The following is a 25,057-nucleotide window of genomic DNA, read 5'->3' on the forward strand; positions in this document are numbered from 1 at the left end:
ATGTTTTGAATGGTTTTCCTATTGTGCTTCATTTGGAGCTGGGAGTTTGACCTACTTAAGTACACAATAATGTTGTCGGCCACTAGATGGCACAGTAGCTCACTGATCAAAACTCACGCAAACCAGTTCAATGAATTGAGAAGCAAACTAAGAAAAGAAAAAGTTTATTCTCAAAACCATTTAGTAGACAGAAACTAACACAATATTCATGTTAAACACAAACATATTCAACACCATTTGCAAAAGAAAAACATTTATATCGAAAGGTACGATGTGTAGGCCTTTCCGTTTTCCTAGACGGTCACACTTTGCAGTAAGGTGATGTTGTCTCCTTTCAACATGATCCTCCCTGGGAGACAGAAACACAAGTGGAGACGAGTCAGGAGAGACAGATGATGGACGGAAAGAGAACTTTACTTTGGGACAAAACACACTAATTGCGCATTTCCACTGCAGGACCTCGCACGGCTTAGTACGGTATGGCTAGGCCTCGTTAGGCCAGGCTCACTTTATGCTGCGTTTACATTACAGTTTAGGAACTGGGGTAGTAACTATAGTAACGCAGTGTAGGCGGAGCCGTGACATCATCTTCAATGAGAAACACAAAACCAACATGAGCCCTCAGAGCTCACAGCTCCTCATATCTGTTCAGAAACTAGACACAAGTTAAACAAGTCCAAACCACAGACTGTCTGTGTCATGGAGAATACAGTCGCTGGTTCATTTATGTCTGTAGGCCGTTGTTGTGAGTGTGGACGGTCGGAGCATTTACAACGTTAGCTTAGCCAAGCTCCATTTAGAAAACACGCATTTTAAAAAGGTTTTTCGCCTGCCGTCTGTCTGCAGACTCGTCAAAGCATTAATTCATGGTTTTTACTATCCGGTATCAGTATGTTGTTACTTCGGCATCATTTAGAAACGTGTATTACAATTAAATCACGGTCAAATGTGTTCATCTTGTTGTAGCTGTAGCCCCCTTCACAGCGATTCTCTCTCTAGTTTAGCATACTCAGCCCGGTTGTTGGCCCGGAAAGAACCTCGATTTTGGAGGGCCAGAAAACGGTCAAAAAGTACCCGTTAGCCGGAACTACGCCTAGTGGAAACGAAACAAAAACGGGCCGGGCACGGCACGCTCAAACCGTGCTAAGCGCTGCAGTGGAAATGCGTCATAAGTATGCCTGTGCTTTCGCTGAACCACATGCATATGGTATTTTTGAACAACATGTTTTCTACTCTTACCCAGCGGCTTCCTGTTCTTAGTCTTCATGTGGACCTCCTCAGCATCATCCAGAACCAGGTTCATGTACTCATCAAAACCCTAAAAGAGAGAAAACATTGAGGCCAAAAATTAAATTACCAATTACATTACAAGCCATTTGTATGTCGCTCAGTGTTGGACAGATTTCATTCATTATCAAAGAACTCAGAGTAAAAAGAAAGCACAGTTCTGATGGCCGACATCAGCAGAAGATATACATTCATACAAAGTAAACAAATATATCAGTTTAAAACGTATCAGGGGATCCCAAAATGATTCAAACATGAATTCAGTTATGTCATAAAAGAGAGTAAATGTACGGAGATGTTTGAGTTGTAATACTTTATGCATAATAGCTCTTCAATTTCTCTGCATATGCACTTCAGTCCACGGGTGCATCTTGTAATGATAGGCTATCTGTCATGATGTAAACATTTACAATAATCATTTCCCCAGTTTTTGGTAGGCAGCTATTGTCAGTGTTGTCTTCGCTTTGGTGGTCTGCGGCAATGTTTAAAAAAAACACAACCTGTCTTGTTAACCTTCATTTGAGTGTTTCTTTTAGTTCAAGTACAATCATTTATTGTTGAGTTTCCAAGTGCCCTGTACATGAAATTATTAATTCACCTTCTATTTTAAAACAATATTCAAGGAACTACACATATAAAGACTAAACACAGAATGTAATTCAATGTACAGAAGATGGGGATCTGTGCAAAGTTAAATGCAGACAGTTTATCTGCATGAGTTTACAAATACATTTATTATAGAGAATAAGTCATTAACCAGAAATTGCTACAAGAAGACATTCTTACTCAAACATTTTTATAGAGATTTGAACACATCATTTATTTTTCAATGTAATCATTTCCAAATTGAATTGATTGAAATATCCAATATCAACGTAAGAGCTTGTGCCTCTTCGGGGGGTGCTAACACTTAACCTTATAGTTTACTTTCTCCTTCTTTATATGTAGATATTACTGTTCTCCGTTAATCTCTGTCACGTTGTTTCCATAGCAACAACAACTTCCTGTCAACAGCGCTAACTGTCCTTCAAAAATAAAAGCATGCCCATAAATAGGAAAACAAGCCAAATGACACTTAAGACATAAAACTGCAACGAAAGTAACAAACACAATGCGATATCCTTTTCAATTTCAAAGAACACAAATTGGGTTACATTAACAAATAACTATAAAACAACAATACTGTAGAATAACAAAATGAATGCCGTGAAGTTGAAGCGGTTCGCTTCACAACTATATTAAACAGAACTGTATAGATTTCAATAATCATAAAATCATGGCCATAACCAATAACATACCATTTCCAATATGAAAAAAACACTGAAACTTGTTTATTAATTTATTTTTGGTTCATTTATAGTTGTGAGTGTGTCTGTGCTCCTGTCTCTCTCCTCTCTGGGGGACATTCTCCCTGGAGTAACTAAGGGCTTAGTGCCTTACTCAAGGGCACACTAGTGGTGGTGTTCCTGGCTGGATTTGAACTCACAGCCTTCCGATCTTCAGCCCACCTCACTATCCATTAGACCAATCACTACCCTCTCAAATGGAAATATGTGTTTACATACAGGACTGTCTCAGAAAATTAGAATATTGTGATAAAGTTCTTTATTTTCTGTAATGCAATTAAAAAAACAAAAATGTCATACATTCTGGATTCATTACAAATCAACTGAAATATTGCAAGCCTTTTATTATTTTAATATTGCTGATTATGGCATACAGCTTAAGAAAACTCAAATATCCTATCTCTAAATATTAGAATATCATGAAAAAGTATACTAGCAGGGTGTTCAACGAATCACTTGAATCGTCTAATTAACTCGAAACACCTGCAAGGGTTTCCTGAGCCTTGAAAAACACTCAGCTTGGTTCAGTAAACTAAATCACAAGTATGGGGAAGACTGCTGATCTGACTGCTGTCCAGAGGACCGTCATTGACACCCTCCATCAGGAGGGTAAGACACAAAAAGAAATTTCTCAAAGAGCAAGCTGTTCACAGAGTGCAGTTTCAAAGCACATCCACAAAAAGTCTGTTGGAAGGGGGAAATGTGGCAGGAAACGCTGCACAACCAAGAGAGATGACCGCAGCCTTAACAGCATTGTGAAGAAGAGTCGCTTCCAGAATTTGGGGGAGCTTCAAAGACAGTGGACTGAAGCTGGAGTCCAGGTATCAAAAGTCACTGTTCACAACGTGTCCGGGAAATGGGCTACAATAGCCGTATTCCCATGGTCAAGCCACTTCTGAACTCAAGACAACGGAAGAGGCGTCTGACTTGGGCTAAGGAAAAGAAGCACTGGACAGTTGCACAGTGGTCCAAAGTCCTCTTTTCAGACGAAAGCAAGTTTTGTATTTCATTTGGAAGTCAAGGCGCCAGAGTCTGGAGAAAGGCTGGAGAGGAGCAAAATCCAAGTTGCTTGAAATCCAGTGTGAAGTTCCCACAGTCAGCGATGGTTTGGGGAGCCATGTCAGCTGCTGGTGTTGGTCCACTGTGTTTCATCAAGCCCAGAGTAAATGCAGCTGTGTACCAGAGATTTTAGAGCACTACATGCTTCCGTCTGCTGAAAAGCTCTATGGAGATGAGGAATTCATTTTCCAGCATGATCTGGCACCTGCCCACAGTGCCAAAACCACCAGTAACTGGTGTACTGACCATGGCATTACTGTCCTCGATTGGCCTGCAAATTCCCCTGACCTGAACCCCATAGAGAATATGTGGGGTATTGTGAAGAAGAAGCTGAAAGACACCAGACCCAACAATGCTAATGAGCTAAAGGCCGCTATTGAAGCATCCTGGGCATCCATAACACCTCAGCAATGCCACAGGCTGATTGCCTCCATGCCACGCCGCATTGATGCAGTAATCCGTGCAAAAGGATTCCCAACCAAGTACTGAGTGCATTAATGGACATTTTCAAATGTTTGATTGTGTTTTGCTGTTATAAATCTTTTTTTTTTACTTGGTCTGAGGAACTATTCTAATTTTTTGAGATAGGATTTTTGAGTTCTCTTAAGCTGTATGCCATAATCAGCAATATTAGAATAATAAAAGGCTTGCAATATTTCAGTTGATTTGTAATGAATCCAGAATGTATGACATTTTTGTTTTTTTAATTGCATTACAGAAAATAAAGAACTTTATCACAATATTCTAATTTTCTGAGACAGTCCTGTAAATGGTGACCACACCGTTTGAGAACCACTGAGAACTTAGACTAAGTTAACTATCTAAACACTCAGAGAGTCCTTTACCTCACCTGAGCTGAGGTTATCCCGAGCTTGAATGACACACAGAGACCAATCAAGGGCTTTGATTTATGATCTGTATGACAGTGGCCATGTCGGCAGGCCACATCATGCGGACAGCCAGTCACCCTGTGTGAGGCAGGCCACTTAACAGGCCAGAAGGAGGCGAGATCAGAGCAAGGGAGCGAGGGATCATTGTCCACAAGTCAATCGATCGCAGATGGCGTCGTGGTCACGGACGAATAACAAAAAAATTATATTACAAAAAATTACAAAAAAAACAAAACCTAAATGGGTCGCGAAATATACTTGAGCGGCCCGCCCAAGTAAAGTCTTTGTGTGGGAAACCCTGCTACATATAAAGATGGAAAAAGTAAATAATAAAGTTTATGGTTAAGTGTTAGCACCCCCCGAAGAGGCACAAGCTCTTACGTTAATATTGGAGATTTCAATCAATTCAATTTGGAAGCCGCAGTGCAACACGGCTGCCAAAAAAAACGAATAACGAAATTGAAACCTGAATAGTACTCCAACGAACGAATATTCGGGTACAGCCCTAGTGCAGACATGGTCTTAGAATCTTCTTCAGACCAATCAGCCCACTAACTAAACCTATTCGATGATTACCATACAATGTCCATTTGCCCCATGTTAATGAAATGAAACTATGTGCAATACATACCTGGCTGCTGAATCCTCAGAACTGTTACAGGATGTGTTTTTTTTTGGTAAATTGTGTAACTTTTTTTACTATAACATTTTTGTATGCATGCTTCTTAGACATGAAGCGGTCTTTGGCTCTTTTCTGCTGTAGCAATGTACATTTCCCCTCTGTGGGACTAATAAAGGGATTCTGATGACTGTGTGAGATCAATCACTAATGCTGTGTTCAAATTCAATAAAACAGTCAGGAGCAGGAAGATAACTTACAATAATGCAGCCCTCTATCCGCATGTTCACCTGTTCGTACAACCACACCTGGATCCGTGAGCGCTGGGAATGAGAAGAACACGTTTAATTCAATGCAGTCAAACAATTATAAATAAAATCAGTAATCAAACTATGGAAGATTATTTAAATGAAATACTTACATTTTGAAGGTACCTAAAAATGAGGTTCTGACACTTGGAGTCAAGGAAATTAAAAGGTGTGAAGCAGATCCAAACATTGATGCAAGGCAACTATTGTCCCTTTGTTGCACTGAACATTAACTCGCCAAACGGTATTATTGCTTGGTGGCATTACATACTTTCCCACGCTTAAAGTCAACTTAAGAACAACTATAGGTTATACAAGTCAATGTAAAAATAAGATTAGACAGATATCGAACTAGCAATGTGATCAGCAATGTCATTAAAACTACATTAGATCATAATCAGAGATAATGTAATGTAAAAGCAGTGGTGACTGTAAAGTATTACACGTTTTTTGCTTCTCTGTACTTTTGGCCCACTACAATTCAGATGTGAGTGGTATACTTTTACTCCACTACATGTATTTCAAACCTTTAGTTACTTTGCACATTTGGATTATTAATGTGAAATATAATCAACTCTTAAATGAGACTTTAGTTACAACAATCCACAAGCTACCCTGCAGTATACAAAGTAATTTAAAATGATCTCCACCTTTATCAGATGTGTTAAACACATTAATGCATACATATTATAAACAAAACACAATTGATATTATTCTGAAATGAGCCAATCTGCATAATTATAGTATATATTTAGATGCTGTACTTCACTTGAGTAACATTTGAAATGCAAGACTTTTAGTTTTAACAGAGTATTCCTACATGCTGGTATTTCTACTTTTACCTAAGTACAAGATCTGAGTACTTCTTCTTCCCCTTTGTGAAAGTAAGCTAACATTTTCAACATTGTTGACTGCAGTTTAGCGGGTTATGCTAACAAAGTGGATACACACCGGTCGTTTCAATGCAATATCAAAAGCACCAGAACTGATAGCAAAAGCTTTTTAAAATAAAGATACATATCATAGTTCTTATACGTTTCTCTCAAACCCTACAGCTTGGTTAAAACTGGAGATGAATGACTAGCTTCATGCTAATAAGAACGGTTAGCCTAGCTGCTAACTTACTGTAACAAACAATTAAACGTAAACCAAAAGGATACAATGGGCTGGACCATAACCTTCTGGACCTTCTGTCCTTGTCCCCTGTACGCCATCCTTCCAAGTATATACAAGAGTTAGGTATAGGTAAAAAAAATTGCACTTTAAAGTAGAGTGCACAACAACGAAACTCTCACGTTGGAGGTTAGCTTGCTTTAATGGCGGGTCTTTCTTCCGCGTGTAGTGGTTCGCTGTTAAAAAGAGGTCGCATGGTTTAGAGCAGCGCCCCTGTAGGTAGGAGGTCGTTGCTGCACACACTTTTTTTCTCATTTCAGTAAAAATCACATATTCAAAGAATACACATTATAAATTATTCTGGATAAATTAAAATCTTCTATAAAAGACCTACTGCAACATAAATATACATATAATACAGTAGCAGAAACATATATAGATAGTACATCAATTAGAGTTTTGCTAAGTGTCTGTTGTGCAAATTGTTCGTTATGGAGAGGAAGAAACCCAAACTGTGTATATAAGTACAACACACATGTTATATACACACAAAACATTTACTTCAAGGTAGGTACATATATAGGAATTAGTTTTGGGTCATAAAGATAAAGCAACACTTTCTCAGAATCAAGCAAAACTAAGAGTTAAAGAGAAAAAAAACTGAGTCAAGCTAAATAATTTTTTTCCAAAAATAAAACTATAAGTTGCAAACAAATCATTTGTGTAATCATGTAAACTATAAGTATTTTTTCTTGGTTTTAACATAGGTTTTTGTTAGGGTTAACAGTTCTTGTTGCTTCTTTCTCAATGATCAGACTTTTGTGTGTGTTGCTCAATTACTAGTTTTACTAGTTTAGATACAAAGCTTTTGCTTGTCGTTCTACAAAAGTTGTGCCTTACTTATGGACTGGCTGGACACAACACTTCCACATATAAGAGATTTACATGAAGGCAAATATGCTTCCTCCTGTGGTCAAATAATTCGCTTGTGTTTCGATTTAGAGAGTAGGATGATCACCAAAGGGCTCATCACGGCATTATTCTCGAGAAGTACGACCATACTTGTTCACTATAGGCAAGCAGTTGATCTTCTTCTGTGACATTATATTGGACGGTTATATAAATGTCTTTAAAATATATTTACTCTCTAAATCAAACAGACAAGGATGGATTACCTTTTTATGTTTTTTTTTTAATTCCAACTTTTCCAGAGGACAAGTCAGTAACCCAAGTTCTGGATAAGAGTCTCAAGAAAAAAGGTATTATGATTGAATGTTAAGTATTGTGTTATGTACTTTGTTTATGACACATGTTGAATCATGTATCATACTGTACAACAGGGCTATTCAATTAGTTTGGAATGGGGGCCGGTTGATGAAAATGATCCAAAGCAAGGGGCTGGGAAAAAGATGGCTTGAAATATGAGCAATCATATTAAGAGCCTCAGATACAGTAAATACTACAAAAGCCAAGTGGAGTGCATATATTGTGTTTCATTAAATCAAACAACATAGCCCCCAAGGCCTTTATAGATCTAAATGGCAAGTTCAGAACTCAGTAGGCCTATATGTGAAGCTAATTCAACCATCAACATCATTTAATTTGATTTAATTTAGGTGAAATTATCTAATCATTTCGCAGAGATGCAATACACTACAGTAGTTATAGGTGGGTTGTCACTACAGTAGCTGGGTTCAAAACCCGAGCCCGCTGAAGTCTTTAACTAGTCCGCTGAAACCACACCCAAATTCTGACGAACACGGAAGTAAAAACATGGCGTCTACACAGGTAAAGCTTTAACAATGCGTAAACTTAAAGGATCATACCACTATTTGGTAAATTATGTGGAAGTAATGCATTTTGGGAGGTTGACTTTGGTGACTTTGGGGTTGACTTGGTGACTTGAGACGGGGTTTGACTTGGTGACTTATGGGGAACGTCTTCTCAACCGTCTCGTTGAAACATTAGCATGCTAGCATATCGTGGATATGTGCATTGCTTTTAACAGTTAATTAACGGTTGAATCGGTACAGCTTAGTGTCATAGTATGGTTATAATATTATACATTTAATTAATGTAACATTCTTGATGATACTGCAGCTTCCCACCCAGTGCACGAACAATGGAGATGAATATCCAGGTGCCGTCGTATATGATGACGAAGAATTTCCTATTTCCTCTTCTCAACAAGTACGGTTTTTCACCATTTACTGTAGCTTGAAGCTATTCAAATAAATGATCCTAAATACGAATGTTTACTTTAAATGTTTTGTTTTTCTAGGATGGGCAGGACGTTGAAATGAAAGCTTCGAGTGAAACAAAAGGCAATCACAGGTTAGGCACGTCAAAGCAAGGCAATTCAGATGCTTACAGAGGACTACAAATTACTTTGTAATTTAGTTAATGTTGTTGTTGTTAAAATGTTGTTATATCTGTACCAAGAGTCTTAGCTTGTTTTTTATGTCTTCTATTTTGGCAATTGAAGCTAAACACTTAGTTCTTTGGCACTCTCTCAAAATATATGTCTCTGTCACAGACCATGGCACCAGGAAAGTGAAATATGTGCTTGTATGATGGCTGCTTTTCCCATGTTGATATGCTTTAACTGTCAATGTGTGGACCTGCTTTAGTTATATTCTGATAAATATGATCCTGGCTCAACCTATCTAATGTGTTAATATGCCACTGTTGTACTGCAGCTCTGTGAGACCTTTTCAATCTGCCCGATATGAGAATGAGGACGCTGCAACTCCAGCCAGGTAAATCTCTAAATGTTACTGCTTTAATCAAATGTATTGTGTATGTCATGTATGTGTATATACAGTTTTTATGTTGTCGCTTATCAGGCTTGTCATGTGGTGGAAAACTCCAGCTCTATTGCATTTTAAAAGTTACTGTAAGCATTTATGTGTTTTTGAATCTGTGATCCAAAACTATTCATTATCGTTTAACTGGATTCAATGGTTTTTATACCAGTGACCAAGATAAGTGCTATCAAGTCATTCTAAACTTCCCATTGTTCTTCCCACAGTCTTCAGGAGGAGGAGGAGGAGGAGGAGGAAGAGGAGGAGGAGGACGAGGAGGAGGAAGAGGAGGAGGAGGAGGAGGAGGAGAAGGAGGAGAGGAGGAGGAGGAGCAGGAGGAGCAAGAGGAAGAGAAGGAGGACGAGGAGAGGAGGAAGAGGGCTGAAGATGAATGAAGGCACCTACAGCCAACACTCTACACTGTAAAAACTGTTGCTTTGGTAAACATTTTTTTTAAATGTCAAAAGTTTCCAGGCAATTTGAAGAGTTTAGTCAACTTTTGCATTTTTTGAGTTGGTGTAATTTACTTTTTTAGTTTTCCTCTACTCAAGAACGTGTTACTTTGCTAAAATGTAAAAACAATGTGTCAACAGTTTCCAAGCAATTTTAGGAGTTGGGTAAACTCACTGATGTGATTTTTTCTGCATGTGAAAAGATGAGTTGAGCCTACAATTAAAAGCCAACATATTAAGTGTAACCAATGCAAATAACAATCTGCTAAGAACCACCAGAAGAATAAATAAAGTAAATTATAAAACACAATTGAGTTGCTGGAACCTACACGACAAACTCTTCCTGATTTCAATCCAACCATTTAAATATTTGATAGCATTGAAACATTGCAGATTAAACAAATAAATAAAAAAAGGGAACGTTATGGACATGTTAATACATTTTATTACAATGTTATTATTTCAAAACAGTTTTCATAAAACAGTAACAAGTTTGTTTAAAAGCACAACACATTAACATGGAGACACCTGGTTATTACCTGATGGTTATTCCAACTGCATCTGGCTCGTGGGCAACGTATCACTTCATGCTGTGCATTACGAGCCTGTTGCACTTAGACCTCAGCTGTTCCCTGTAAATACAAACAAAACACTACATTGAATACAAATCAGGACACACCATGTGTTTTCCTCAACACCAAAAATCACATCCGTCTTGAAAACATAACGAGCCAGTTTACATTAGCTGTTAACAGACGGTAACAGAGGTGCTATTCACATGCATTACACGGGGTTTAAGCCATCAAAAAAAGGCTGGTTTGCAAGAAAATGAACCACATAGTCATGATATTGATATAGTTCATAAAATGTCCAATTACTTATTTTTAACCCCACCTCATGCTCAGAGATTTATATAAAGTGGCACATGGGTCCTAGAATAAATAAGAACAGACGATTATTTCAACTTTAACTTGATAAGTGAGAGCGCAGGCCAGTCTACATGAATTCACGTTTCTGTCCAAAGGTTCCACGATGGAGTCAATAATGTTTTAAAATATCACTTGCTGCATAGTTTACATCTCCATCCCATCTGTGATTCAAAAAATATAAAAAAAAGGTTACGTGTAGGGGCGGATCTAGAAAAATATTCATGGGGTGGCAAGAGGGTGGCAGGAGATTTTGAGGGGTGGCATCCGCTGGCAGAAGTATATGCTGATTTAATCGCAGTCATATCAATCAATGTTAACTTGGAAAGCCACAATATTGATATTTTAACTCAATAACATAGGTGACTGGCATTATTGTGGCACATCAGTAAAGCCTTTTTTTAACTGAACAATAACTGAATGAGTTTGTCTCGCTCTTAGACCAGCATCAAATCTATGTAGACTGCTGCAATAAGTACATGAATTAACTGTCTCATCAATGTTTGTCTGAATGAATATGATACTATTAACAATCATATAATTCCTATCAGCTGTCAGTCGCTGTTATGATTCACATATTCATTTATTATTGAAAAAGCTATATTTTTTGGTGGAGTTAATGATGAATGTTCCTCAAGATGCTTGCTCACCCTCCTTCAAATTTGAAAGAATAAATTACTATCATATATCAAAATTCATAAGAATCAAAGGAACAGTTCAGCGCTCCACAACTTTACTGCAAACAGTTACAACTTTGACTTTACATCAGAAAGAACACACATTAAAGAAGTGCATCAATTAGGGTTAAAAACGTGTATCGGGCTAAAACCATGGCTAAAACACATCGCTGCAGTTATTATCCAGTGGAAAGCCCTTACGTAGTTTTACACACCGTCTTCTTTGACTTTCTCAGTACTTAAAACTGTTTTCTCAAAGAAAACATGTTGTGTACAACATTTTTTCATACAAGGTCAGACCTTGTATGTGTATACAACATTTTTTCTTTGAGAATAGAGTTTTAAGTACTGAGAAAGGTCATCATCTTAACAGTTTTTTATGCTCATCCGTGAGCAGAGCATCAAGTTGGCATGCCTATTACAGCTGAATGCGGTGGGCGATTACCATCTTGTTCAGCAAAACGCCTCACAAACTTATTAAGATCCAAAGCTTTAGTGCGTTTTGATTCAATGCTGAGTACAGCCAAACTTGACAGTCTCTTCTCTGTCACTGTAGACAGCAAATACCTCATTCCTTCCGTCTACTTGGGTCCGAATCATAGACTGTCCGAATGCTTCTCGTTTTGCACCGTCCCCCGTCCGCGCCAGGGCCGGGGGAGGGGTTACAAGACTCGCGTCTTGTGCTGCATTCACTTGCACTCGGATATTAGAGATTTTCTCTCATAAATGTCCGATGAGCCACAACTTTTATTTCAAAACAAAGCTGCCAGCTGGGGTGGCAGCTGGGGTGGCAAGGCTATTTTTAGGGTGGCAGTTGCCACCCCATGCCACCCCGGTAGATCCGCCCTGTCGTTTCCATAATGTCTAATATCTACTTTATATTGCGGTAAAACATCTCATTAATACAACTGTATTTATTGATATTTCTCGCAAAAGACTGCATTTTACTGGACTACATTGAACACATCTTGCTGAAGTTATAAATGCATCTTTAGGGAAATGCCCATGGATGTATAATAGGAAATGCCCATAGACTGTATATATAAATGCCGTGCAAATCAACACTCCGTTCCAGAAGGTGGCAGTAAATCCACCCAAAAGCAGTTTGATGAGCACCATTAGAAACATATAAGAAGAAGAGAAACATGGCAGAGAGAGAAGTGGGTGACTCCAGCGCTTCAACAACAAGTGATGATCATACAGGGGGAAGTGTGGACCTGAAACCAGAGGATGGAGACCCGGAGAGACCTGAGGCCCAGAAGGACCAGGACCTCAAAAGCGTCCTGGTCACCAGCGTGTTGAACCTAGAAGAGCTGGACGTGGACCTGTACAGGTAGATGTGAAGTTTGGCATTTAACGAAAGTAGTGATGCATTCATATCCTACTGAGATTTGTATTATTACCACTTTCCTACATTCATACAGCGCTAACGTCAACGTTCAAGGTCTAATTTCTACTTAGGGAAACCCTGGATATCTAAGTGCTTCAAAAGTGAAAGCACTTCTTGTCAAAGTCAAAGTCAACTTTATTGTCAATCTTTCAGTTTGTGTGTATAGACAGATCGAAATACCGTTTCCCACAATCACGAATAGCCTACAAAAAATACAAATATATATAAAAATATGTATATATACCTATATATATATATACACAATCAAGAGACACATTTATACATATGCACACATTAAGACGTAAATAAAAGCTCAACAAAATAACAGTCACTTCAATATCTATTGTGCCGTGCGTAATGTCCCACATTTCAGGATCAAATATTCAATGACTGGATTATTAATACTCATGCATTCATGTATTCATCACAGCTGACCAGTAAAGGTAGTGCTAATTTCATTACTTTGTATTCTGCTGCTCAATATCTTTACACATCATAGTTTATGTATATGCAATCTAACTAGTAACTCATTTTGGTTGTAGAGTAAAACGTAAAAGTAGAAGTATAAAGTAGCTTGAGTAAATGTACTTCACTACATTACACCACATAAACCAGCTCAATGTGGATGTGTCACAAATAGCCGAAAACAGGTGTTTATTGTAATTAAACACACTTTTATTTTCCAGGATGATTGTTGTGATGTTTGCACAATATAGGAAACTGCCCTCTATCCAATATCCATAAATGCGGCATACTTACTTCAGTTGATGTATATATTCCCTTAAACAAATGATGTGGCACATGATTTTCATTTGGCACAATGCAATGATATTGTAATAAGAAATATAATGATATTTTATTTTATCCATATCAACCATCCCTATAACTCACTTTGTACTTAAAGTGTCTTTTGTGGTAAAGTTCTGTACTTTTGATTAAAGAAAGTGAATCCCATAAGTTCCACCTACACTAGAGATGTGTAAAGTTTTCCTTTTTTACACATTTTTTGAAGGATAGTTATGGCACTACATTATTCAGTCATTGTATGCTTCATAACGCTAAGTGAAAATACAGTCTTTTTAAATATATTGATCACCCTCAACGTGAAATCTACATCAGCACCATCTAGTTAGAGACTATGTTACATACATTTCAAATGATTCTCTATTTCTCCCCAGAGGGACGCACCACTGGATTCCCCGCAGTCAGCGTCTGTTTGGGGGTCAGATCATCGGTCAGGCCCTCGTAGCTGCTGCCAAATCAGTCAGCGATAATCTCTACGCCCATTCCCTCCACTGCTACTTTGTACGGGCAGGTAAAATGTAGCATTGTTTTAATGAACAGCAATAGTGCTGACTGAATATATGAAAGGGGGCTCTTAAATCCTGCAAATTTTGTTAAATGTATATTGATAGAAAATAAAAATTTCACAATTTACAAAATACACATCCTGTAACAGTTCTGAGGATTTAGCAGCCAGGTATATATTTCACAGCTATTAACGGCATATATATATATATATATATATATATATATTGCACATAATACAATTGAATCAGCAGTCTCCTCACAGTTGTATCTGGGTGTGTTTCAGGAGACCCTAAGGTGCCCGTGCTGTACCAGGTGGACCGCATCAGAGACGGACGCAGCTTCACGGTGCGCTCCGTCAGGGCCATCCAGCACGGGCAGCCCATCCTCATCTGCCAGGCCTCCTTCCAGATGCTGCAGCCCAGCCCCCTGCAGCACCAGTTCACCATGCCTGTGGTCCCCCCACCCGAAGACCTCCTCACCGTGGAGGAGCTCATCCGCCTCTATCTCAGGTAAAGATGCTGTCTCAATTACTCAATGTACTCTTCCAGTATGAGAGTACACATGATAACAAAGGTATCCCAACTGTAGCTGTGAACATGACAGGATGTGTGATTACCTAGAAGAGCATCAGGACTGTTTGAGGCATATGATAGCTATGTGATTAACCTGATGATTCAGCCTCTATGGAGAGAGACATATGACAAGCATGATCATTTCTGACGTGGAGCTAATCTGAAGTAAACATTGAATACTGCTTTCTATTCCTCCATCTTGTGACTGTGGAACTCCCTCTCTTGGATATCAGCATGTGAAGGACACTGCTCAGGAACTAGTTGATGCTCTGTATGTGATGACTACTTCCATTCTGGAGAGGATCACAAATACATGGATCCTGAGACTGAAGCTAAAGCCGGGGACCAGTGATATCTTTCTAACAGATGCTAGTGTAGTGGCGAAAATCCTAAAGAAATCCAATTGAATCAATAAAACTGCCGCTGAAGCACCGGTTAAAGAATCCTACGCAGGGGAAATTAGTCAAAGTCCAGGCAAGAGTTTCCTTTTCATACATTTATATCCATGATCCAATATCATCAAAGGTACAATAAACAGGTTTCCTATATATTCTTGTCTTACAGCCTTTCCAATAGCTTTTACTTGAATCCCCCTGGTAAAAAAACATATGCTTATACTGGTGCACTAATCCCACCAGCACCTGTCTCCAACGTATACCCATCATCAATTGGGGTTTTCTATTTTGTTGTGTTTAAAAATGTTTTTACATCATGTATGAGGGTTTTTCAGTCTGTGGCGATAAGTATGGTTTTATTGTCTCGTGCTTTTACATTTGTTTTTTTTGTCTTATCGATTTTGTCTAAATGTATTTATGCTGCTTTTTATATATGTATTGATGAAAAGCACTTTGGTCAGCTCTGTTGTTTTTAAATGTGCTATTTAAATACGATTGGATTGGATCACCAGGTACTCAAAACTGCCTTCAAAATAAAGGCATAAACAACTACTTTAATAAAGTTCTAAAGTAATTGCAATAAATAATTATACCGGTACATTGAATATAAACAAAAACAGCAAGACAGTAAGTATATTAAGATATAAAAATCAATATATAACACCAACAACGGTAACAGAAAATGAACTATTTGATGTTATTTGTTATTTAATGATCTGCTTTTCTCTCTGCTGTCCCACAGTAAACCAGACCTGGCAGAGAAATATAAGCTAGGCCTGAACAAGCTGCTGGCCAACGAGGTCCCCATCGAGATAAAGCCGGTCAACCCCCCGGTCTTTTACAAACTCACTGCGAGCGAGCCGAAGAACCTGTTCTGGGTGCGAGCACGAGGATATATTGGTAAAAACGAATAAACATTACATGACATTACATTACAATTCATTTAGCTGACACTTAGATCCAAAGCGACTTACAATAAGGGCAATAAACCATCAAGATACAAACTCAGAACAAAAAAACCTACAGATATACTCTACGTCTCAAATAAGGCAAAACCAATTGATGTGCTACGTTTGTTTTTGTGGGTTTGGTTTGATAAATATAAAATCTACAAGAGAATATATGAAATGTTGATGACAAGCAAAGGTCTATTTTTTTAAACGGAGTCTGGTGCAGTGCTCACTATACTCCTGTGTATTGTTGCAGGTGAGGGCAACATGAAGCTGCACTGCTGCGTTGCTGCCTACGTGTCAGACTTTGCGTTCCTGGGCACCGCTCTGCTTCCGTACCCCGGCTACAGAGCTCAGTTTGCCGCCTCGCTGGACCACGCCATGTGGTTCCACAGCACCTTCCGCAGCGATGAGTGGATGCTGTACGAGTGTGAGAGCCCGTGGGCAGGTGAGTGTGTCAGGACCCCCTATTGGGCTTTCTGTCAGAACAACACACATCCTTTATCACTATAGGAACTTTATCACCTATGACCTGGAGATAGTTCTCCAGAGTTTAATTTGATTGGATCCAGATTTGATTGACTTGCAGTTTCATGATTTGCTCAACAAACATAAACATTACAGCTTCAAGTAATGGAAACAAATGCTAATGTATTTTAAACCCTTACAAAGAATTTGCTTTGATGTAAAATTTCGAATTCATAAATACAGTCAAGGGAATTAATTTGTTTAAAAAATAGGAGGAAATGTATAACTATTTCAAGCCACTATAAAAAAATATGCACAAAAAGTAAGTACGATAAGAGTGTACCGTTATATGTGCAGTGTAGCATAACTCCAGATCGAGTGTTCCAGCCTGTGACCTAAGATTCTCATTGACATATCTACACTGTAGCTATGTACACATGACAATAACAGGCTTGAATCTTGAGCATGTGTGTTGTTTCCTGCAGGCGGCAGCAGGGGATTGGTGCAGGGGCGGCTGTGGAGGAGGGACGGGGTCCTCGCTGCCTCGTGCTCCCAGGAGGGGGTCCTGAGAGTGAAGCCAGTCACACGGCCCAGCAAACTATAAGCACTTACTTATCAGATTTAAATTAATCATATAACTGTTTTCTGATTTTTATACATACATGTGTAATTTAATAACTATTATTTGTTTTTTTAATATATATTTGATTTCCAGTCAATAAATAATGAAAATGTTATAATGAGTGAACGCTTGTCATTTGTTTTGCATAGCCACAAAACTTTTCTGCAGGTTCACTCATACTAGTTTGTGAAATTAAACAATTTCTAGTTGAATTCTACCGCAATGACTTGGCTGTTATCTTGGATGTTCTCATTGGTAAAACATTTTTTAAATGTCGAAAAGGTCCAAGGTAGTAACTTGGATGGAATAACGCCTATCTTGCACATGCCTGATGCCTTAATCTGCCTGTTTAATTGAAGCAGAAAAGGAAATATCTTGATTCACCAGTGGAGACTCAACACACTGTTACTGGCATGCTGTGCCAATAGTAGAACAAGCTCTCCAAGTATCAGCACAGCAGAAGGTGTTCACATCCTCCGTCGCAGACTGAAAAACCACCTTTTTCGAATGCAAAATATGAGTAAAAAGTCCTTCTGTAGTTGTTAGAAATTGCTTATTTGAGGTCAATTGACGCCAATGCATTATTTTATATATAATGTTTTATAATGTTTTGGAAAGGCTAATATCCCTGGCTCTTGAGTTTGAATCTCAAAGCTAAAGGAAAAGTTATTTAATGAAGAATTATAAACTGGAACTGGATTGGGACATTCAACAAAATATACAATCTGATCCATCAACAGAGACTTAAATTAGAGCAACATAGATACAGCCTGGAAAATAAAGTCTGGTCCTTCATGAGAGACTGAAAAACAGAATGAGTGTGGGGTAGAACAGAGCAAAACTGTGCAGATTGTTCCCTATCAATAGTAGGCCTACCTTTGAATCTGCCACAAATAGTTCATTTTACAAGGTGGCAGACTTGAAATGGCGTCCATAATGCACACAAATGTGAGCCAAGGAGCCACATAGATGCTGTTGTATATTAGGCATCAGTGTGTGTTCTCCTAGTAGGACATTAGTATTATAGCTTTTCGTTGTTCTATTAGTATCAACCTCTATGGTATCAACGTTAGTATCAAAATACTAAAATTACCCACCCTACTGCTTGGTTGCTAAGTGGTTAGCGCCCCTAGTTACCACTTTCCTCCCATCATGCATCACGTCTAGGAGACCAAGGTAACCTGGGAACGAAAACCCTCTAATATCACTTTTAAAAGACTGAAAATCAACTTTGTATTTATTCAAATGCAGAGAAGAGACACACATTCATAGCAGACGTCAACCGCGAACGTGGACTACGACGCTAAGCTAATTTCTACACGGATATAACATAACATTGAAGGAGCTAGCTTTGTTGCTAACAGTATGCTAGCTTAGGTTATTTCAGGGACCTACTAACGTTACTACAACTTTATCAAGTTAATATTGGTCGATTATTTCCCTAAATGTCATATATAGCTAGCAAGTAAACCTGTTAACTCAATACATAGTTAGCTAAGATAGCAAATGTATCGAGGGCAGTTTATACGTACTTCTAGTTGATCTAACTTGGAGTTACAACCTGTTTCTAGGTTGTATGGATGCTATTAAGAGCCTATTTCGGTGAGTGAATTATAATAAAGAAGAATGGAGAAGGAACAACACAACACTGTCGTCTTCAATGTCTCGAAGAGAGAGCTGTTTACTACGAATAATGGATACAAAACCATGCAGAAAAGACTCAGAGCTCAATGGAAAATCCAAAGGTAATGTTGCTTGTTTATTAATAACCATATATGTTGTCTTGTGCTACTGGCTTTGGCTTAGAATATAAAAAAAATGAATTGTATTGCAATAATCTTGAGAAAAACAGTCAGTATTGAAATAAATGCTGTCACCCCTAGTTTGAAGGAAGAACTGTCTCTGGAGAAGCTGAAGGGTGTCAAGCTGTGGATAACTGCAGGTCCCAGGGAGAAGTTCACAGCATCAGAGGTACCGAAAGAGAGAGCAACTATCATCAGTGTTTTAAAGGGAAAACAGACACGTTGGCGTGGGAGATGGGAAAATGACCTCATCATTGACATTGTGTACACTGATTTAATTTCCTGCACACAAAGGCATGTTTTTTAGAGTGTTGTCCCATTTCCTTTCAGCTGGAGGTGCTGAAACACTACCTGGACGCAGGAGGAAACGTCCTGGTCATGCTCGGGGAAGGCGGAGAAATGAAATATGATACTAACATCAACTTTCTACTGGAGGAGTTTGGGATAATGGTCAACAATGGTGCATATTTAAATGTGTTGAAATGACATCATTTATTCAGTTCTGGGTGCTTTTGTTTGAATTTGATTTCATTCTGTGGTATCTGTTTTCTCTTCATCACTGCTGCAGATGCTGTTGTGAGGAATGTGTATTACAAATACTTCCACCCTAAGGAGGCGCTTGTGTCCAATGGTGTACTGAACAGGTTTGTTGATTTTTTGTAGCGTGCTTGTTGTATGTTTATATGTTTTCAAATGTAATTGTACTAAATCTACTAAAAAAGTAGTTTGTAGTATTTAAAGTGGGGTTGTAGGACGTAAATATCCTCAAATCACGCATCACATCTAGGAGGTCTTATGAGGTAACTTGTGTAATGCTAACCTTTTAAATCAGGGGTGTCAAACTCAAGGCCCGGGGGCCACATCCGGCCCGCGGCTCCATTTTCTGTGGCCCCACAAGAGCGTGCAAAGAATGTAATTTGTTTATTATACGGTTACATGCTACTTTACAGAAGCACTTTGCCCATAAACTACATTTCCCACAATGCATCTCAAATTAGAGTTTTTTCTCAGAATTCGCATTTTTTTCTTCAAAATGTTACTTTTTATTTCAAAATATTTTTTCTCCAGAACTTGGCTTTTCTTTTTAAATCATTTTGTAACATTCTCACTGAAGAGACTTGCAATTATTTGCCCTAGACTTCTGCTTTCAGACGTAGTTAATTATGAAGTTATTGACCTATCCGATAATAATCCAATGCAGAGGCAATAATGTAATATAATACATTTTATATATATTATATATTTATATATGTATTTTTATATAGTCTTAAAGTTACAACCGGCCCTTTGAGTGCAACCATAATGCTGATGTGGCCCGTGATGAAATTGAGTTTGACACCCCTGTTTTAAATGAAGATCTCAAGGGGCATGCCAACCGCCATTCACTGAAGGAAATACACTTGATTATGAATGAGTACCTCGTACAACCCCACTTTGAAACAACCAATTGTTCCCTTTTAGATAGTTTTGAATCACAAAAGTCACAATTGTCTTTTTTCTTGTTTAGAGAGATCAGTCGAGCTGCTGGAAAAGTGGTCACAGGCAGCATCGAAGACGAAAAAGTTGGAAACAATGCACAGTAAATGATTTACTTACTATCTTTTACAATAAAACACATTTGAGTGTTTTCGAAGGGGCGTTTGAACACACACTTTTTTCTTTCTTTAATTGTGAAGGGCTCTCACATTTGTGTATCCGTACGGAGCCACACTGAGCGTGATAAAGCCCGCTGTGGCTCTGCTCTCAACGGGCTCCGTCTGCTTCCCCCTCAACAGACCCGTCCTGGCCTTCCATCAAGGAAAGGTAGATTTCTCGCTCCTTCCCAGACCTTAAAGCATTATGTACACTTGTGAGATGATGTTAAAAGATGTCTCGTGTCTTATTCAGGAGGCTGGCAAACTGGTAGTGTTGGGTTCCTGCCACATGTTCAGTGACCAGTACATAGACAAAGAGGAGAACAGTAAAATCATGGTGAGTTTAGCCGACATTTTAATATCATTTGTGTCATGTAACAAATTAGAAGGGTCTCTTGTAGACCTGTCAAATATTTCTGACAATATCCTGTCTTACTTTCCTTCCAGGATGTCTTGCTCCAGTTGCTCATGGCCGATAATATTCAGCTGAATCAGATCGATGCAGAAGACCCAGAGGTGAGGAAGTACCGTATACTTCACAGGAGAATGGCATCACTTGTATTGTCTTTTATTAAAATAAGCCATCCATCCCCTAGATCACAGATTACACCATGTTGCCGGACACGGGGTGTTTGTCAGATCAGCTCAGAGTGTGTTTACAGGAGGGCGATGAAAACCCCCGGGACTTCACCTCGCTCTTTGATATGTCTTTGTTCAATTTGTCAACTGACACCTTACCCCAAGTCATCAGGTGAGAATGCAAAATACACAAAAGAAGGCAGTCCTAGCTTTGCTATTCATTACCTTCAGAGCTTAAGAGAATGTTAATGTTTTCCACAGTGCTTACAAGCAGCTTAATGTCAAAGACGAGCCTCTTCAGCTGATCACGCCGCAGTTTGAGACGCCGCTGCCTCAGCTCCAACCCGCTGTGAGTTTTAGTCCTGCTGATTTGGCGCTTAGGATATCTTTTTTCCATACATGCAGGTCAATTCTTAAGTCATATACAACTCCAATATTAAAAGGAGGCATGTCGAGTGGCACAGGAAGGAGTCAGCATTGTAGCCCTTCCAGTTCCCTCGCTAAAAGTTGATAATCAAGTGGGTTATTGATTTGAAGCAGACATTTTGAATGAGACTGGTAAAATGCCATTATACCGATGATTAGCCGCCTTTAGCTCGGCGATGGTGACAAAGCCATGCTGTGATGTAGTTGTTTGTATTCTAACTTTTTACTTATGGCGATTGCATTTATTCTTAAAATATAAAAGTGACGTTAAAACAATTATATGCAAAATTACAAAAGCAAATGGAAAGATCCCATTGCTTTTTGTGGTTGGAACTTGTGCAATGCCAACTCCCTGTTCGGCCTACAAAAGTGTCAACACTGCACCGCTATATTATCCTGTAATGTAGTTCTACTAGACCAGATTTACATGCGTTAATGCTCATTAAACACATTCTTCTCTTAATGTATTCACCCTTTGTCTAAAATGCTAGTTTTGACATCACAATCTTAAGGTGGAAAGTTTGTTTAAACCAGTCACTGAATATGGTCTGTTTGCATTGCGTTCTTTCATAGCACCTAAACCTGCTTTAATAAAACAATTGGATGTCCCACCGTTTAGAATAGGTGTCTTTCAAGGGAAATGAAATGTTATGAGTTCCACAATGTGTGTTTTCTTGTCCTCCAGGTCTTTCCACCTGCCTTAAGCGACTTGCCTCCCCCGATGCTTGACCTGTTCGACTTGGATGAAACGTTCTCTTCGGAGAAAGTGCGCCTTGCACAGCTCACCAATAAATGTAAGTCAAGTACTCCAATTAAAACGGGACAGTTACATCCGTCAGGTATCAGGGTGCCCGCGGGGTCTTAAAGTATTACAAGTTGATAAATCAATTTAGTGAAAATTAAAGGTGGGGTAGGTAAGTTTGAGAAACCGGCTCGAGATACACTTTGTTATATTCCATGGAATGCTCTTAACATCCCGATAGCAATGAATATCTGAAGTGCTTTGACAAAAAATCCATAAAAAAATATCTGTGGAAGCCGCGGCGCTTTAAAAAGCACGACCAATCATCTGAGCCGGCTCGGCTAAAGTAACTGGATGGCCTACCTGCCTGTCAGCCTTCCATCTGGGCACAAACTTATCTCGTGCCCTCATTGGTCATGTGCACGTTCGTGTGTGTTGGAGGAGGGGCTCTGTAAGGAAGTAAGCCTATTAAAAAGTATTAAACAGCATTTTCCAAGGTATTACATGTTTTAGCTTGTTTTCAATAAGTACATACATTTTCCAAAGAGGTTGTATTCTACAGTGTGCCTGGATGGAATCATTGCGTAGGTGTGTAGTGTGATTGTGTAGTTTATTTATGGCATCCCGTTGGGTTTGACGTCATCTGAACAGGACATCGCACGCTCTCAGCGCGCAAAGGTCCGTTTACGCCGGTTGTTAAACAACATCGTTATGGGGAAATGCAAGTTTGCGTCCAAATGGTTGGAAGATAAGGAGGAAGGACAATCCATACTGTATATAGTCAATGTGAGGTAAAGTGTGTTGCCAAGGTAACCAGTTAAACTCGAAGTGGCGATGAGGTCTTAAAATGTATGGAACGGGTCTTAAAAAAAAAAGGTCTTACATTTGACTTCAGGACTCCTGCATATACCCTGAGTATTAACAGATTCTGCTTACAGGTACGGACGATGACCTGGAATTCTACGTGCGGAAATGCGGGGAAATTCTGGGTGTGACTCCAAAGCTGGATAAAGAGCAGAGGGATGCCAAGCACATCCTGGAACACATTTTCTTCCAGGTGGTAGAGTTCAAGAAACTCAATCAGGTGAGAACTTTAAAACTCTTACACTAAAGTATATGCTCTGAAAGCGATGGTCTAACAATGAATGTCCCTCTTTCAGGAGCATGATGCCGACACAGACACGCCTTTCACTCCGTTGTGATTGGATTCAAGATATTCCATCTCTGCCTTTCAACACCCTGTCACATGACCAAGCTGATGAGTTCAGGAACAAAGGGGGATCATAACTCTAGCACTGGACTATCAACTAGGTACAGATGTGTTTAAGATATTGTATAAAGATATTTTTATAACTTTCCATTGAATTTCATTTACAAAAAAACCACTTCAATGCAAATAAAGTCATGGATACATTTATTTAATTGTAATCTTTAAACATATTGTAAATAAGGCACAGGGCTCTCATACATCCCCACACATGGATCCTGTAAAAGAAAGAATTTGAAAAGTTGAACATGGATTTGTATGAATATTAAAAGTTATTATCCAAACTGAGCATCTTACCTTCACATAATCCTCAATGGAGCAGAAGAGACAGCCATGTGCAGATAAAAACCAAGTGTGTGTTCACTGAAGGACTTCCTGGACCACATCAGGGGGAAACATCGGCTCCTGAAGGTTGCGTTTGGGGTTTTGGACTCCATGTTGCCTCCAGAGCACTGCACGCCATGATGGATCGAGGACTATTGTTTCCAGATGCAATACCAGACACATCCCAGGACATTCGAGAGGGAGTGAGGTCTGTGTACGACTGATCCAACACAGCAAGCTGTTTATTCTTCTTCAGAAGCAGCTCGTAGGGAGTGGAGGACTTTCCCTGCAGAGGCACGGCCAGGTAACAGCCGTCAGATTCTTGAGCGTTGGTCGGAGCCAGAGAGGGAGAAATGGGGTCCGAAGAGAGGCAGAGAGAAGCCGGGATGGACAGTCGGGGGTCAGATCCGTCAGCAAGTTTGTCGTTTGATGCCCTCGACGTTGAAAGATCCAGCGACAAAGCAGACAGCCCACTCTGTCCCCCAAAAAAATTCCTGTTAAGCTCCAGTGGAGATGGACACTCGAAGCTTTGCATATCTTGGAGGAAATGTTAGGTTTGATTTAGAATCTCATCATCTGATCAGAATGTATCTTGAGAATAAAAAGCAGTTTTCTTACCTTTGATTACAGAAGCTTCTTCCATTGTTTCCTTGGGCCTGTGAGTTTCAACTGGAGTGTGAGCTCCAGGTGGGTTTTAAACTGGAGGCAGCTTGTTAATTGGCCCAGCTGGAGACTTAACAGGTCTGCAGGTGGAGGGGGGAGGGGAGCATACAGATTGGTGCAGATACATTTAACATTGATCCTCTGCAATGTGTAGCATAAACGCAGCTTTCTCTCCTCTGATATAAACTCTACATGCTCCTCAGACATGTTATTTCCTTCTCACAGAGTTTTAGCCCTCACCACAGGCATCAGTTTAAGTTCCTTAAAAAGTTCCAGAGCAGCAGGGTATCACAGAGAGAGAGACTGCTGCTAAAAGGCTTTTCAGGTCAGAAATAAATGTCATTTGGTAGGGAAATAAGATCAGGATTTAAAGAAGTCGTGATCACTTCTGATCTTTTATTAAATATTTGTACGCACTTTTGTTGTGAAGC

The 25,057-nt window shown here is 39.2% G+C and overlaps 4 protein-coding genes across 5 annotated transcripts; 2 read left to right on the plus strand and 2 right to left on the minus strand.

Annotated features, from left to right (window-relative positions):
• Positions 1-148: 148 nt before the first annotated feature.
• Positions 149-6,853, minus strand: snrpe (small nuclear ribonucleoprotein polypeptide E). The gene is made up of 5 exons (XM_079680769.1): positions 6,670-6,853; positions 5,623-5,649; positions 5,462-5,524; positions 1,240-1,318; positions 149-349 (listed from the first exon to the last, which is right to left on the minus strand). The coding sequence occupies exons 1-5, from the start codon at positions 6,721-6,723 to the stop codon at positions 294-296; spliced, it is 279 nt and encodes a 92-aa protein (XP_079536895.1). The 5' UTR covers positions 6,724-6,853; the 3' UTR covers positions 149-293.
• A 5,647-nt stretch (positions 6,854-12,500) lies between these two features.
• Positions 12,501-17,412, plus strand: acot8 (acyl-CoA thioesterase 8). Its single transcript, XM_079685044.1, has 6 exons — positions 12,501-12,814; positions 14,050-14,186; positions 14,466-14,691; positions 15,892-16,049; positions 16,356-16,547; positions 17,053-17,412. The coding sequence occupies exons 1-6, from the start codon at positions 12,627-12,629 to the stop codon at positions 17,169-17,171; spliced, it is 1,020 nt and encodes a 339-aa protein (XP_079541170.1). The 5' UTR covers positions 12,501-12,626; the 3' UTR covers positions 17,172-17,412.
• An 893-nt stretch (positions 17,413-18,305) lies between these two features.
• On the plus strand, positions 18,306-23,789 carry ift52 (intraflagellar transport 52 homolog (Chlamydomonas)). 2 transcript variants are annotated; one of them, XM_079681641.1, is made up of 14 exons: positions 18,306-18,365; positions 18,761-18,934; positions 19,073-19,160; positions 19,322-19,451; positions 19,560-19,635; positions 20,499-20,570; positions 20,668-20,794; positions 20,879-20,962; positions 21,073-21,141; positions 21,222-21,376; positions 21,466-21,553; positions 22,316-22,424; positions 23,311-23,456; positions 23,533-23,789. In XM_079681641.1, exons 2-14 carry the CDS (start codon positions 18,816-18,818, stop codon positions 23,572-23,574), a joined length of 1,305 nt encoding a protein of 434 aa, XP_079537767.1. In that variant the 5' UTR covers positions 18,306-18,365; positions 18,761-18,815; the 3' UTR covers positions 23,575-23,789. The 2 variants fall into 2 exon arrangements, with proteins under 2 accessions (XP_079537767.1, XP_079537768.1); XM_079681642.1 differs by having other exon boundaries at positions 18,351-18,479.
• LOC307039520 (uncharacterized protein) lies at positions 23,770-24,855 on the minus strand. Its single transcript, XM_079681644.1, has 3 exons — positions 24,582-24,855; positions 23,937-24,500; positions 23,770-23,857 (listed from the first exon to the last, which is right to left on the minus strand). The coding sequence occupies exons 1-2, from the start codon at positions 24,604-24,606 to the stop codon at positions 24,025-24,027; spliced, it is 501 nt and encodes a 166-aa protein (XP_079537770.1). The 5' UTR covers positions 24,607-24,855; the 3' UTR covers positions 23,770-23,857; positions 23,937-24,024.
• Positions 24,856-25,057: the final 202 nt, after the last annotated feature.

The sequence above is a fragment of the Notothenia rossii genome (assembly GCF_949606895.1).
Source record: "Notothenia rossii genome assembly, chromosome: 5".
NCBI lineage: Eukaryota > Metazoa > Chordata > Actinopteri > Perciformes > Nototheniidae > Notothenia > Notothenia rossii.